The sequence below is a fragment of the Myxine glutinosa genome, chromosome 8 (genome assembly GCF_964187855.1).
Source record: "Myxine glutinosa chromosome 8, kmMyxGlut1.1, whole genome shotgun sequence".
Lineage (NCBI taxonomy): Eukaryota > Metazoa > Chordata > Myxini > Myxiniformes > Myxinidae > Myxine > Myxine glutinosa.
This window is the reverse complement of record NC_136268.1, coordinates 131,900,033-131,917,256: the sequence shown is the minus strand read 5'-3', so window position 1 is coordinate 131,917,256 and position 17,224 is coordinate 131,900,033. Positions and strand designations below refer to the sequence as shown.

General features: G+C 42.4%; 1 protein-coding gene across 1 annotated transcript in view; it reads right to left on the bottom strand.

Annotated features, from left to right (window-relative positions):
* LOC137432919 (BMP/retinoic acid-inducible neural-specific protein 3) overlaps window positions 1-17,224 on the bottom strand; it is a 381,034-nt gene that overhangs the window by 228,353 nt on the left and 135,457 nt on the right. The window contains exon 3 of the mRNA XM_068125237.2: window positions 16,769-16,962. Coding sequence (XP_067981338.2) covers window positions 16,769-16,962 — 194 coding nt within the window. The remainder of the gene's footprint in view (window positions 1-16,768; window positions 16,963-17,224) is intronic.

Sequence of the window (17,224 nt, the reverse complement as noted above, 5' to 3'; positions counted from 1 at the left end):
AGTTATCGAACGGCAGTTTGTGCCCCCCCCCTCCCCCGCGGTTACCCTAATGCCCCCCGATTAGATTTGTTCTGACGCCGAGTCTGCCTCGAAGTACCATCAAACATTCCAATGCGTCGATCGCGTCAACATTGCGCATGCGCAAGTGGTCTAACAGGCCGATGGTTTCCCACGATCTCTTCTCCCAGTCCACCAGATTATCACAGACACCTACAAATTCATGACAAACGAGATAGGATCCAGGCCTAACGAACGAGACCACCCGCAGCTCTCTAGGCCTTCTGGTTGCTTCACACGAACCCGACAAAGAACGTGTTCGTTTCAATAATTGACAATATCCAGCCGATTGGATTCATGACGTCACGGCACACAAAACTACTCATATCTTTGGAATCTTTGGATATGCAAATCCTAAACTAAACGTAGTTTTGTAGGGGAGAACCGTGCGCGAACGTCGATACCAATGGCGACCTTCACAGACCCGTATTCCCCGAGATAGCGCGCCGACCCGGCAACAACAGGCGTGCGCTGTTGTACGTGTTGGTACCGTTGTAGGCTATGAGCCAGACCCCCCAAATTGACCGGTCGGTACCATACAGATGGAGTAAGGCTCATTGTGATTTTTAGCAAGATATATGTCCCTAGATATGAAAAAAAGTGATAGCAGTGTATAACTCTCGGCCATCTCTGTGTTATCACCCGAAATATTATTATACGCCCGCTTCGCTTCGCCAAAAAATGTGATATTTGCTAAAATTGGAATAAATATGTTTTTAAGGACCACAGAGTGCCGAGATCGAGATCGAGATCGTATTTGTTCGAGAGATCATGATAAACCTAGAGTGTGGAGCAAGTTTGCATGCATTGTGAAATATAATGTAGCTGATGTAACAAACCTACTTTAGGATACTAGCTAATACCAAAAATTACACTGAGAGACCAAAAGTAGGAGACGAATAAACCTAAAATGTTCAAAAGCTATGTTTCGTTCCAAAATATCAAAATTAGGGGGTATGGTTGAACATATTTTGAACTTTGCCAAAATATGTGCCCCAAACAACCACCATATTACAAAGTAATGATATATTCCAATGCAGTGGTTCCTTGCGAAGATTTTGAGGGGTCAAATGTTACTCTGGGAGGTTTCATTTTTGAAATATTGACAAAAATGTACAATGTGAATTCTGAACTCGAAGCGATTTCGACCACTTTTTCACTAAATGTAACATATTTTTTGTCATTATATCAATATTTTGATAAATAACCCCCACAAATGTTCTATATTTCTATTACTATATTAGTTGGCATCCAGTATGCAAATTATTGGCACTCTGTGGTCCTTAAAAACATATTTATTCCAATTTTAGCAAATATCACATTTTTTGGCGAAGCGAAGCGGGCGTATAATAATATTTCGGGTGATAACACAGAGATGGCCGAGAGTTATACACTGCTATCACTTTTTTTTCATATCTAGGGACATATATCTTGCTAAAAATCACAATGAGCCTTACTCCATCTGTATGGTACCGACCAAGCCCCTTGGCTCATAGCCTATTGGAATTAAAAAAAAAAAAAAAATTGTTGACGCGCAGGGTCAAAATCGATGCGCGCGCTGACCAGAGACCGGAAATATATTTTTCTCGGCCTTATATATGACACCTTATATTTGAATGGGTGAGTTGATTCTCATTGGATTTCAAAAGACGATTTATTAAGATTGTGTGCATAAAAAAGAATTATTGTGAGTAGCAATCTGAAGGCCACAATAATGTCTCCCTTCTGAGGGAAAAAGTTATTGGGTACAAATGTGACAAAATCGTGCCTCCATTGAAGGCACCTTAGCAAGGTTTCTTTTAGATCATGTTTCAATGACTGAGATAAAGAGAGTTGTTGTGAAGCAATGTCTGAGATTCAAATCAAAGTATTTGGAGAAAAGTCAAAATGGAAGATGAAAATAACTGTAAAGGAATTGTGTTGCTGAAGTTATTATTTATTGTTCGTGTTGATTTATTACGTCCGCCACCGAAGGTGGATAGAGGTTATGGACTCATCCCTCATTTATATGTTTTTTACTTGCAAAATCGAAGATTTTTCAAGTATATTGGTTGGTTGCATTTGTTATTCTGACTGTCTGTCTGTCTGTCTGTTTCTTTGTCTGTTTGTTTGTCACTCGCCTGCAGGTCAAAAATTGAAAACAGGATCGTCATGAAACTTCACCAAGTTGTAGAGGTCGTCACAATTGAGGAGCTTATTGATTTTGAGGTCAAAGGTCAAATGTCATCAGTTCAAATTTCTAAAATCTCCATTTTTCATCTGATTGACTTGAAAATTGAAGAACATTTGTATATCGAGTCATTAAATTGGGAAACCTTGAGGTCAAAAGGTCAAAGGTCAATTCAAGGTCAAACTTCCAAAATCATCAATTTTCATCCGATTGATTTGAAATTTTGACGGCATTTGCATAGTGCCTCACTGAATTGGGAAACAAACTATTTTTGAGGTCAAAAGGTCAAAGGTCAACTCAAGGTGAAACTTATAAAATCGTCACTTTTCATCCTATTGACCCGAGCTTTGATCAAGTTCGTCAATTTTTATCATGATGAAATGGACAATTTTCTGGTTCAATGGCAACCTTTTTGGGGCGAAGGGGGTGGATTTTGCAAGTATCGTGCTCTGCATGACGTCTTCTTGTTTGTCTGTTTATGTTGACAAATAAATACTTTGTTTGTCTTTTCGTGAGCAGGATATCTCAAAAAGTTATTGACAAATTTGGGCAAATCTTGGTGGAGAGTTTGATTGTGTGACAAGGACAAATTGATTAGATTTTGGTGAAGATGCAGATATGGATCCGGATAGTAGAACCTCCAAAGTGATTCTTCACCATTGAGAGATGGTGCCAAAATATATAGCATGATATCGCAAAAAGTTATGAACGGGTTCTGCCAAAACTTGGTGGATGAGTTGGGAAGGTGACAATAACAAGCCAATTCGATTTTGGTCCAGGTCTGTATGCAGATCCGGCCTATCAATGGAATACAAAACGTAAACTGGTCAGTCTGGCGGAGATATGCTCTCTACTGAGTTCCGTTGTAGTTTATTTAATGTATTCACTCATCTCTTTGGGTGCCTTTGCATGTTTATGCTTTTATGTTTCATCTGTGTGTTCTTGCCTGGGCTGTGTGCTCCTGTGGCCCTCATTCAGACCTGTTGCTGCATTTCCAACTTTTCCACTTTTCCTGTTCCTTTGTTCCCCCGCTTGTTGCCCCACCATCTCACTGTCAGTTCATTGTCAGTGCATTGCCTTTTATCCTCTGTCACCTTGTACTTCCATGAGCCTTGATTATATTGAAAATTAAATTAATACATGCTGTTGTTTTTCCCTCCTGTTCACAAGTGAAATGTTGTGTACACCGTTTGCACCACAGGCCAAAATATTTTGCACATGGAATCCAGTGTTCCAAAGAGAAATGGCTTCATCCAATAAAGTTATTTAGTTCAGTATCAGAGAAGGAAAACGTATCACATCTCAGTGCAAAAGACTACAAGGTTTAGTGTTTGCAGAAGGAGATATGACAGGGAAATTAGGCATGTGATGTATGGGTATAATTTCAAATATAAAAACGAAATAAAAAGACTCAGGTTTCCAGCAGTTTAGTTCAGGCCCAGAGCTATGGGGATGAGGTGCAATTGCCCCATCTTCCCCCTTAGGTATAATTTCGCCCCCTATCAAATCTGACCAACAAAATAAAGATTATCATGACAAAAATCCTTGAGCTTTTCACATGGACTGAAGCCGGACCAAAGGTTCAGGCCTAAAACCTAAACTTCATTAATCTGAGAGAGGGAGTGATTGAACGTGATATATATAAGTGGTGCAAACTGTAAAGGGTATCAAGGGTGGTGTATTTTATTTTCTCAGAGGATTTTGGCTCTGCTTTATATTTATCATCCGAGTCCACATGTCTTAAGTACATAAACTCCGGTATAAGGCGGTATAATTTAATTTGACGAGCTCCTTTCTCACGTGCTGTCACCGAAAGTGTTCTTGCGGAATCATCATCGTCTCCAGTTTCATTGATGTTTTTTTTATATATGTAAATGAATGAAAGATGTACTGTTCCTACTTTTTCGGCCCCTGTGCTCCAGCTACTTGTGGGTTTTGCTGTCATAAACCATCTCCACCCACCCACAGACCTCCAACAATGGCCGCTACCCACCCACCCTATCTACCCACAATTCCTTCAGTGACAACAAGGATGCGCAGTGGTCACGTGCAACTCAGTCGGCCCAGCGTACCCTCAGCGCTCAACTCTTTCTTCTAGTCCCACAAACATCTATCTATATTTCTCTATTTCTTTTTCTTTTTCTCTCTTTCTTTCTTTCTCTCTTTCTCTCTCTCTCTCTCTCTCTCTCTCTCTCTCTCTCTCTCTCTCTCTCTCTCTCTCTCTCTCTCTCTTTCTCTTTCTCTTTCTCTTTCTCTTTCTCTTTCTCTTTGTCTTTCTCTTTCTCTTTCTCTCCCTCTTTCTCTGTCATTTCACATTCGCAGTGAACTCCTGCTCATGAACTTTAGTGCTTATTGGTTGAATTATTGGTCACATTGTTCATTCAATAATGGGTCCTAATCATGAGGATAGTGGAGAAGGTGGGTCTGCTCCCAAGAGGCAGAAACAAGATATGAGTTTAAGTAAGAAAGTGGAGTTGCTTGACTGACTAGCAAGGTGTAACAGTGCGGCCTCTGTGGGCAGGCATTATAGTGTGACCGAGTAAACTGTACGATACATAGAGAAAATCTTAAATATTGAAACTTAAAGTTAGAGACTTAAATATTGAAAAAAGAGAAGGCATTGAATGTACAGAAAAAAACATTCCTTTGAGTGGACATGTCATTCGTGAAAAGGCAAAGCGCATTTATTATCATCTGGTTACCACAGGTGGTGCTGCTAGCACTAGTGATGCAGATGGTGCTGCCAGTACGAATTCCCCCAGTCCCTTCCAAGCTAACAGGGGATGGTTTGACTGGTTCAGGAAGCGGTACAACCTCCGCAACGTTAAACTCACAGCCACAGGTGAGAGTGCCTCAGTAGATCATGAGGCAGCTAAAATCATCCCCATTCAACTTGCCCAACTGATTTCGGAGAAGGTGTACCCGCCAGAACAGGCTTTTAATGCTGATGAGGCCGGCCTTTTCTGGGCAAAAATGCCCCAAGACCCTTCATCTCCAAGCGAGAGAGTTAAAGGCTGCAATGGACTGGGTATCTCTTCTCCTCTGCGCCAACGCCAAAGGAGACTATGATTAAACCAATGATGATGAACTGTTCCCTGAATCCGCATGATCTCAAGGGCAAAAATAAGCACACCCTGCCCATATTTAGGACCACAAACAAAAAGGTGTGGGTAACAGCTGCCAACTTCACGGATTGGTTCCATAACTGTTTCCACCCTCAAGTGGAGAAGTACCTTGCAGAAAAGTTCGCATCATGTGGTATCTCCGCCACGATCCACCTTTCGAGGTCTTGATATTTTTCCTCTTTGGAATGGAGGAACGTGAATCATCACAGGTGGGTTCAGTTGGTGGAATTGTCGAGAAAGTCGGGGAGGGAGAAATGAGGTGCCCTTGTCGTGTCGCCATCTTGTGTGTGTGTGTGTGTGTGTGTGTGTGTGTGTGTCTATTTTGTCAACATGTGTTTGACAAAGTTTGCCCAGTGGTTCTGTTTTTGAAATCAGGTTTTTACACAATAAAATTGATGATACATTGAACCACATTTCATACATATTACCAGACTTGGTGGCGTAATGGTTACAGCGTCCTCTTTGAATCTGGAGGTTGGTGGTTCAAACTCTTACTCCGGCTTAATCATAATAAAGACTTAAAAGGTACATGCTACTTCCTTTTTTGAGGCCCAGCAGTTAAGAAGAATACAGCGCGGACTGTCAACCATAGTTTGTCAACAATTGAACAGGTTTGACGAGCCTTATGGCCTTCATCGACATTATTTGTAAGGGAACTCATATTTATACCTGTGAAAGTGTAGTCAACAGCAGGTCTTTCTACCCACCAATCTGTTGGCCTTTCACAAAAGTGCTGTCACATGTTTTCCCACATTTTCCTAATTATATTAGATTCTGCTGTCGATAAACATTTAATTTGTTGATAAAATAATCTCTATTATAATTTGGCTTTAAAATGGGGTTTTCTTTTCTTCACTCTTTTATATATTTTATTTTTGATATGTAATGAATGAGTGAGGTGTCAGAGGGTAGAAAGTAATTAATACACTGACAATGGTGCACAACGACATGGACACAATCAGATGAATGACAATAGGAGGAGGGAGAAGAATGAAGTAGCCTAAACATAGAAATGGGGAGAGGTAGGGGACATTAATGAGGAATAAGAAAAACTAAGAGTATGGATGGAAGACAACATGAGGTGGTGGTGTACTGCCAAGATGAAGCCTTGGAGTGAAGAGTGCCACTGAACAGATGGAGGAAGGAGGTTCCTATAAGCAGGAGGAAAAAGGAATAAAGGAGTGTAGGTGTGTAGTGGGTCTAATGAGTCTAGTGAGTCTCACAAAGAGGGTGTTTCTGGCAGAATAGATGTGGCGACGAAGGGCTGGGAGATAGGGGGGACATAGAGGGGAGATAGGGGGGTGACAGAGCAATGAAAGAGCAGAGGAAGACCTCAGGAGAGAAAGCAGAAAACAGAGGTCAACAACATTTCTGTAATGAGAAAGCAGCAGTCCTGTGCTTCTGCTTCTTTGTGGGAGATTCAATGAGGTTGAGATCTATGGATTTAACAGCATCCAATCGTGTGATGTGGGGACAACAGTCCACATGGGAGAGCAGTGTTCCATTGAGATACAAACAAAGTCCTTGTAGGCTGTGAGAAGTTCAACTTTCTCAAGGAAGAACTTGGCATAATGGACGATGCCCAGTATGTGATTTTCTTTTGAGGTCAGAAATGATACAACATCTACCCAGGATGGTATAAAGTTGGAGCGGTTGACATTGTACATTAAAAAACAAAGAAAAATGTGCATCCAACCAAACAGTAACTATATTTACTATTCTAATTGAAGTAACTAGTACACCCGTTCCCAAGGGAGGGTCATTCCTCACTGGTGTATATAGTTTACAGTAGATCTACGGTCGGGCCTCAAGAATATTGGGGGTGGGGAGGGCGGGGCGGTGGAGGCGGGTGATTGGTTGGGGTGGGGTGTAATCCCTTTCTGTTTAGTGTTAAACAGCAGTGAAAATAGTGACCATCTCAAAAGGTAGTCGAACTTGTTTGTGGTTTTTAATATTCTTACTTCTGCTAGGGATCAGTGCTCCCACGAAAATGGCACGATAAGATGTTTATACACGTTTAAGACGACATTTGTGCGAGGAGGAAACACCATTTAGGGAGAGGGAATATTTTTTCAATTAATATTGTTTTGTAATAACATTAATATCATGCTATTCTCAAAAGTGTTGTTATTACCCTCGCCAGAGGAGAGGGTATTGCATTTGGGTCTGCTTGTTTGTTTATTTGTTTGTTTATCTGTTCGTTTGTCCGGATACGTAACGGGTACGTTTTTCGTGAAAGACCTGCACGAACCTGCTGTCAATGCTTGATGTTCAACTCCAAGTGGCACAAGAATGTGGAATTTATTGGTTCCATAGTTTAACATTCCCCATTTCTGCATTGTTAGTTTGCTTTCGGATTCCCACCTGTGTTTGTAAATATAAATACATACACAGTATATATATATATATATATATATATATATATATATATATATATATATATATATATATACAGACTTGGCATTTAATATGGAATATATTTTTTTTCTTGACTTGGGTTTACTTTCTTTACTCAGAATATCAATCTGGTGAGTTTCTTTTACACTTTGGTGATTTATTTGTTAAAAGAACCATGTCACTGATTGTCTGTCGCAGCAAGAAGTCAACAACAGGATTATATCACAGGTGGCGTGGCAAAATGTACGGACAGGTGCATTTGATGATTGGCTTCACAGTCGGGTATACAAGAGTTGTTGCGTTCTGTATTAGTGGAAAACAACTGCTGCACGTCTCCAAAAGTTATTGCCGCTTCCTCTGGAGATGGTCCGTCAACTCAACAATGCTGTTTGTCATGGAGTGGTGGCTTTACGAAATTCTGGCATGAAACAGCATGCTATTGCTCGGCAGTATGGCATCACTCAAGGTCAGGTGTCAAAGATCCTGAAACGAAATGCTCAGAGGGGTGTCCCTACTCCAATACCGAGGCCAGGACGTCCCCGCAGAACCACAAGGAGGAATGACCGCCAGCTGCACCGGTTAGTCCGCAATGGCCGTACCAAGTCAGCTTATTGGCTTAGGGCTGAGTGGCAGCAACTGACAAATGTGCCTGTATCCAGAAGGCTAGTCAACCAACGACTGGTTCAAGTAGGCTATCGTGCCAGGCGTCCCCTGAGAAAGCCACGCCTGACCAGACAACACCGCCAGCGCCGATTGCAGTGGGCCAGAGAGCACCGTCAATGGCAGCCAGGACACTGGAATCCCGTGATCTTCAGTGACGAGTCTAGATTTCTGGTCTATCGTCAAGATGGCCACGTCCGAGTGCGCAGACAAGTGCATGAAGCCTACAACAAAGATTGTATAGTGCCAAGAGTCCAAGCTGGAGGTGGTGGGGTGACCGTTTGGGCTGCTTTTCATGCAGGGGGCAAAACTGACCTGGTTGTTCTGAATGGAAACCTGAACCAGTTCAAGTACAGGGCCATTCTGGAAGAAACATTGCTTCCATTTGCTCGTGCAGCCTTTCGAGGAAACTTTGTCTTCCAAGATGACAATGCATGGCCTCATCGTGCTCGCATGATCCAACACTTTTTTTTGCTGACCGTGGTGTAGAGCATATGGAGTGGCCTGCCATGTCCCCGGATATGAATCTGATAGAGAACTTGTGGGCAGAATTAACGCGTCAAATCGACCACTTGGACCAGCAGCCGACCTCTGTGCGTGAATTGCAGCAGGCTATTGTCACTGCATGGCAAGCGATTCCTGTCCAAACCTTGGCAAATCTCGTGAACAGCATGCATCGACGTGTACGTGCTCTCCTGAATGCTCGTGGGGGTTACACGAAGTACTGAACTGTAATTTTACTGTCCGTAATCCCAGTAGTAATTCCACTAATGTTTTTGTGAAAAATTTTTTTGGCTAATGTGCAAAATAAAGAGATACTTCTGGAAAACGTACAGAAGTTTAACACAGTACTGTCAATGAATTGAGTTCGATATCAGTTTACATCACTTTCAAGGATCAATTTATTTGTTTCGAAATGTCAAATGTGGTTTTTGTTTCTTTTAAATGTCACATTAACAAAATCTAGAATAATTTCAACATAATTCCAATGAACTTTTGGTTCTAAGACATCTTGAAAAGTAAGTTCACCCCCACAAAAAAAGTATTCCATATTAAATGCCAAGTCTGTATATATAGGGCCAGTCTGTATATACGAGGGCCAGTCAATAAGTAACCTTAAAATGGCGATATCAATTCGAGAATGTAATGTGTGGAGTTGTAGACGACGTATGTTATATCGATGGGTAAGAGTCATGTCAGTAGAGCAGTTCCAAGATGGTCGCTCCCTTAGAAGCATGCACCAGGGAGGAGCAACGTTTTTTCATCAGTTTCTTTGGAAGTGAGGGTGTGAATCCCAGTGAAATCCATTGCAGAATGAAGATGCAATATGGTTACGCATGTTTATCGCTGCAGCAGGTGTACGACTGGAACATGAAGTTTAAAAGTGGAGTATCCAATGTGGCAGACGCTGCACACTCGGGCCGTTCTCACACAGCCGACACCAGAAATGGTTGCAGGAGTTGAGCGATTGGTAAGGGAAAACCGTCGCATTACACTGGATGAAGTGGTCTCCAAATTGATCATTAGCCATGGTTCAGCAGACCGTATCATTCACAACGCGCTGGGGTTCCACAAAGTGTCTGCAATGTGGGTGCCCAGACAAGTCACACCCAAAATGAAAGAACGGGGAGTAGACGCATGTGAAGAACTTCTGAGACATTAGGAAACAGAAGGCGATGCTTTCTTACAGCGCGTAGTGACTGGGGATGAAATCTGTTTCCACGACTTTCAGCCAGAAACGAAGTGGGCAAGCAAAGAGTGGCGCCATTCAACTTCACCGAAGCTCAAAAAAATTTGCGCAACCATTCGCTGGAAAAGTGATGCTGATGCTCTTCTGGGATAGCCAGGGCCCAGTTGTAGCGCATTACACACCCAGAGAGACAACAGTCACCATACTGCATCAGTGCATCATACTGCGACCTCCTTAAAATCATCTGAAACCAGCAATCAGATCAAAACGTCGTGGACTACTCACTGCCGGTGTTTTGCTGCAGCATGACAATGCTCGGCCCCATACTGCCTGCAGCTACAACAATCGAAGACCTGCATTTTGAATGTCTTCCTCATCCACCCTACTTGCCAGACCTTGCCGCTTCGGATTACCACATCTTTGGGCCACTTGAAAAGGTGCTTATTGGAACCACTTTCCAATCCGAGGAAGAGGACCCAGAGGCTGTGCACGAATGGCTACACAAGCAGCCAAATATTTTTTTTCTAGAGGAATCCAAGCCTTAATAAAGCGCTGGAAAAAATGCATCTTACTATAATTCACCAATTGTCCGTCAGTCTGTCTGTCCGTTCACAGGTACTGCAAAAGCGGGTGAACCAATCGCAACAATATTTTGGGTGGGTAATCCTGGGAACCCCTGGAGTAAAATAGGCGATATTGTTTTTCCAATTTTCCAATTTTTACAATTTTCCAAACACGATGGAATAATATTTAACGATATGAACAGTGATGTGGCTTTTGTTGAAATTCTACAAATACTTTTTAGATTTTGATGAGAATTATGAACCTGCTGCAAATGCGGAAGTGGACAGATTACGGCAATGAGCGGTTTGATAATATCCCAATACAACCGTCATTTAAAACAGTATTTTGTTAAAGTATCAATTGATGATTGGAATTGAGTGAATACAATTACGATTTTGAATTCGTAATTGTATTCACCCAACCGTAAAGAACTTCACATCAGGATTTAAATATTTGTTTATGTCACGAATGTTGTTAAAAGTTTATTTTTTATATCAATGCTATTTAATTTGTTATTTTAGTTATGCTGTTTGGAATGAAAAAAGAGATATCGAGTTCAAGTGAATGACGAAATGCCGTGATGGTTTCTACTTTCTAAACGTGAATTCGCGGATCGCCATATGCAGATTCGCCATTGACTGGGTATGGAACAAACGTACCCGTTTGTTTGTGAAAGGGTACGTTTTTCATGGAAGTCCTTCACGAACTTGCTGTCCATGTCTGACGTGCGACTGAAGGTGCTACAGGAATGTGGAATTTATAGGTTTCATGGTTTAGCATTTGCTGTTTCTGCATTGTCTGTTTGATCCTGGCCTCCCACCTGTGCATAGCACAGGTACCTCACTAGTTGAATGAAATGGAGATTATGTTGAAAAATAACAGTTGTTACACACGTACATGCAATAAACATGTTGTGAAAAATAATTGTACAACATGCAATAAACATGCAGTGAAAAATATTTTAAGGTTGCTTATTGACTGCCACTCGTATGGGTATATACGTACAGTCCATTCAGAAAGTATTCAGACCCCTTCACTTTTTTCACATTTTATTATGTTGCAGCCTTATGCTGAAATCGTTTAAATTCATTTTTTCCCTCATGAATCTACACTCAATACCCCATAAATACAAAGAGAAAACAGGATTTTAGAAAGTTTTGCAGATTTATTAAAAAGAAAAAACTGAAATATCACATTGACATAAGTATTCATACCCTTTGCTATGACACTTGAAATTTAGCTCAGGTGCCTCCCATTTCTCTTGATCATCTTTGAGATGTTTCTACACCTTGATTAGAGTCCACCTGTGGTAAATTCAATTGATTGGACATGATTTGGAAAGGCACGCACCTGTCTATATAAGGTCTCACAGCTGACAATGCATGGTAGAGCAAAAACCAAGCCATGAGGTCAAAGGAACTGCCTGCAGAGCTCAGAGACAGGATTGTGTCGAGGCACAGATCTGGAGAAGCCTACAAAAAAACTCTGCTGCATTGAAGGTTCCCAAGAGCACAGTGGCCTCAATAATTCTTAAATGGAAGAAGTTTGGAACAACCAGAACTCTTCCTAGAGATGGCCGCCCGGCCAAACTGAGCAATCGGGGAAGAAGGGCCTTGTTAAGAGAGGTGACCAAGAACCCGATGGTCACTCTGGCTGAGCTCCAGAGATCCTGTGTGGAGATGGGAGAAACTTCCAGAAGGACAACCATCACTGCAACACTCCACCGATCTGGGCTTTATGGCAGAGTGGCCAGACGGAAGCCTCTCCTCAGTGAAAGACACATGAAAGCCTGCTTGGAGTTTGCAAAAAAGCACCTAAAGGACTTTCAGACTGTGAGAAACAAGATTCTGTGGGCAACCCTCTTCTGGTGAAACTGCCAAAATCAAGACTCTTTGCTCACCTTCACTCTTTCATTCCTCTTTTCTCCCACCTCTGGAACAATCTCCCCCACTCTCTTCAATCCCTCTCCTCCCTCCAGGTCTTTAAAACAGCTGTTCACCTCCATCTCTTATCTTCCCCCATCCAAAATCTTGATCTTTTCTACCCACGTTAAAACAGCCCAAACCCACCTCTTTAAATCCCCAACTGACTCTCTTGAAAATCCTCTCTATCTCTTTGCTGATGACCCTACTCTCCGTCGCTCCATTCCTCATCCCTCACTGCAACATCACTACTCTCTGTCGCTCTACTCTGTCGCTCCATTCTCTACTCTACTCTACTCTCTGTCACTCCATTCCTCATCCCTCAGATCGGCATTCTACAGCCTCCTCACTCTCTGCAGACCTGGACAAAATCACAGACTGGGCAAACAAGTGGAACATGTCTTTCAATCCTGACAAATCTCACACTCTTACGATGTCTCTCCGAAAAGACCGACTGGACAACCCTCCCATCCACTTTCTGAATAATCCTCTCCAAGAAGTTCTGTCACTCAAGCTTTTGCGTCTCATTATCTGCCATGATCTTTCCTGGGAAAACCACATTTCAAATCTGGTCTCCAAAGCCAGTCGCCGACTGGGCATCCTCCGTCGTGCGAAGTCATTCCTTGGCACACCTGAGCTCCTCACCACATACAAGGCTTTCATCCGCAGCTCAATGGAATACTGCTCTCCCCTCTGGGCTGGTGCTCCTGCCTCACACCTAGCTCGTCTTTATGCTGTTGAAATCAAAGCGTTCAGAATCATTGGAATCTCCCGTGATGAAGCGAACTCCAAGGGCCTCTCACTCACTCACCGCAGGCAGGTTGGTGGTCTTTCCATCTTCTACTGACTCCTCTCTGGCCTTGCCCCCCCCCCCCAGCTCTCTCTGGGCTCTGTCCCGCAAATTTTCCTACATGTCGCACAAGATCTGCCTGCAACCCTCTTATGGTTAAACTGCCAAAATCAAGACACACTGCTCACCTTCACTCCTTCATTCCTCTTTTCTCCCGCCTCTGGAACAAACTCCCTCACTCTCTTCAATCCCACTCCACCCTCCAGGTCTTTAAAACAGCTGTTCACCACCATCTCTTATCTTCCACCATCCTAAACCTTGATATTTTCTACGCCAGCTAATTTCACCCCAAATCCACTTTTTTGAAATGCCAACATCTGTCCTGGAAGTCCTTGGTGTCCTTGTGTTTTATACTTCTCCCACCCCCCCCCCCCCACCCCCTTCCCACGCCTCCTGCCCCCAAGCCCTCTCCCTCCCACACATCTCCCTGCTCTCAAATGTTGTGTTTGTGTGCTTCCCCTTCTCTCCCCATCTTGTCTTCCGCTCCCTCTTTTTCTATATTTTGTTTGTTTGGTTGATTTGTTTGTGAAATAAATGTCAGCTCTTTCACGAGCCTCGATTCAGTATACAAAAAAAAAAAAAAAAAAAAAAAAAAAAAAACCTTTCCTGAAATTCGTAAAAGTGTTCATTTGCTTTATACCGTGTACCCCTCCCTTCTCCCCCAGCCCTCACCCTTCCACAGATCTAACGACGTTCCTGGTCTCTTCTATTGTTGTGCTTGTGTGCTTCCCTGTCTCCCCCTCTTGTCTCCCGCTCCCTTAATTGCATACTTTATGTGTCTGTGCATCTTTTCATGTTCAATGTGTTGGCTCTTACACGAGCCTCGATTCTGTATTAAAAAAAAAAGAAGAAAAAAAAAGGGAATCTACTGTGAGACCCTTTGGCCAATCGACACAATTTTCAGGGTATACTCATTGAGTTGAGGCGTAGGATTCAGGTGGGTGCGAATGAGTAGAGGAGGGTGGAGTGTGTAATGGCAGAGAAAGATTTCAAAGAGATTGACAGGGAAGGTTCTGATGTTGTGTGTAACGTTGGCCTACGTTTATGGTATGTAGATGGTGGTGCTGACAGAGAGACAACAACACAGGCTGCAGGTTTGCGAGAACAACTGGGTCAGGAGCATTGTTTGAGTGAAGAGGGTGGATAGAAGGAGAATGGATGAACTGAGAGAGGAGACTGGTGTGCAGACGAGCTCGACGGGGAGATTGGTGAAATGCAGCTGAGATGGGCTGGACATTTGGTGCGGATGGGGGAAGAGAGAATGGCAAAGATAGCGGATAGGTTGAGGGAACAAAGTAAGAGGAAAATAGGTTAACAATGGTAGCGATGGGAGGATTTTTAAAAATTATTATTCTTTTTTTGTATACAGAATCGAGGCTCGTGTTAATTGTGTGTTAATTGTTAAATCCATTAATTGTGTGAAGTGGGATATAAGTAAAGTGGGGTTGTTTGGATGCTGGAGAGAGTTGGCTGAGGACAAAGGGGAGTGGAGGAGTATCGTGGTCAAGAAAGGGCAGGAGGTTTGTACAGTTGGACCTCACACCTTATAAAGGGAAGAGGATGAGAACAACAACAACTCAGTGGGTCCCTACTTCGGTTTTCTGCGAAACGTTTTTCAAAAAACTTTTTTTTTCGGATTTCTTCGGTGTTATTATTTGGGTTATTTCTCCATTGCGCTGGGCCGAGGAGGGTACTCACGCCATAGTGGTGGGTGTACCCACTAGTAATAAATAAAATACCTTATGGTAATTGATCTGCCATGAATAAAAGTGAAGTTTGCATTCTTCTAATCAAGAGCAAGATAACATTTTCAATCGGGACGGGGGCAGGGGGCGGAGGGGGGCGGAAAAAAAAATCGACAACCAAATTGAAACTATTGCAAATATATATTGTTTTGTGGATATAAAAATGGGGAAGAATAAAATGTACAAAGGTACTAAAACGCATATGAAAAAGCCAAGCCCGTTTGCTTCCGTTTGTATTCAGACGTCATCTTCTTCCTACGCTCAAAATAACGAAGACAGTTTTAAAATTACAAAATGAAAATTGATGATTTCATGCAGCCTTGACCTTTGAGCTTCAGATCTAAAAAAAAAACATCAGCTTCCCGCTTTTGATTGTCGAACCAATTCTGTGACCCAATAAGCAAATTCCTAAATTTTCAGGTCAATTGGAAGAAAATTGATGATTTTCTGCAACCTTGACCATTCACCGTTTGACCAAATTTTTAATTTGCATTCTCCACATTGTCATAATAAAGCTTTGTTGAAAATTTGATGACAAAACTCAAATGGTAAATTCAAATTCGAGGTCAATTCGATGAAAATTGATGATTTTATGTGATGATGACCTTTGACAAAATTATTAATTTGCCTTCTCGGTATTATCGTAATGAAGGTTTGATGAAATGTTGATGACAATAGCTCAAATGGTAAGAAGTTACGGCCCGAACAGACACACAGACAGCCAGACACACAGACAGCCAGACACACAGACAGCCAGACACACAGACAGCCAGACACACAGACAGCCAGACACACACACACACATACACACACACACACACACACACACACACACGCACACACAGAGTGATTACAAAACCCCCGTCTCCTGCTGTGCACGGGATGGGCTAATAAATGAGCCTTAAACAAGGCGTGCGACAGACATCTGCTCAACAAATCATGCAGTCCAGAAGGGAACTGAAATCCTGGAACGAATCAATAATATTAAGCATGTGTGTGCGTTTGGTTCTTTTCAATGAAAAATTTAAACAAGACAAGTAAATGGTGGCTTCCTGGAAATAATTATATAAATTGTTGAACTGGTTGCCTGCATGGGTTCACAAAACGTTGTGAAGAAATTTGTTTACTGTGTATTAACTCGTTCTTTGGACTTCTTATCCCAGGGGGTCAGGGTGAATGGGTGAGACCTGGAGTAGCAATGTTTGCTTTTCTTTTAAGCAAAGCTCGGATCTTGATATTAAAACCATGGGGGGAAAAAACATTTGTAGAAGCATTTGTGCATGCATTATAGCAATAAGCATTCATGAAAATAAAATAGTTGAAAAAGTGTTATTACACGCAATTAAACACATGCCGCATCGGCGGTTTTACAGGCCGAAGGATGCAACACTCCGATTCCCATTCCCATTGGTCAAAACATCTTCAAAGCAGGAAGAGGATCAGCAACTTTCCTGTTTTATCACGCAGAAACAGCAAGCATCGCACCTTAGGTTCCTATAATAACGTGTGCAGCTCATCCATGGCGATTAAATAGCCGCTGGCTTTCTGCCTTGGATTGCAATACCATTGGCACGCTCCAGTTTCTCACCTCCAAGCGTGCCAGTCACCACATAGTGCGTGCCGTACTTCCGGATGAATCCTTCGAGAATCTGGGCCTGGCCTGGCCTGCGTCCCAATTGCTGCAGCGCTCGCGCAAACTCTGGAGCTAGGGGCATGGGTGCCGGCGGGGTGTCAGGACGCTGCTCCACCGCAAGGTTGCTGACCCTCCATCGTGCAAATTCCCTGCAGGAAAAAAGTTCAAACATTACATTTGTAATAGCACAAGATGTGTGACACTGTAATTGCCAAACTTTACACACAAGATGAAATTGAAATAGAGAGCAGGTTGCACATTTTGCATTCTTTAGGTGTTATGTTTTTCAAAGGTACACTACCGGTCAAAAGTTTTAGAACACCTCATTTTTTCCAATTTTTATTGAAATTTACGCAGTTTAATGTCTCAATGTACTCTGAAATTAGGCATAGAACAAATAAACAATTGGAG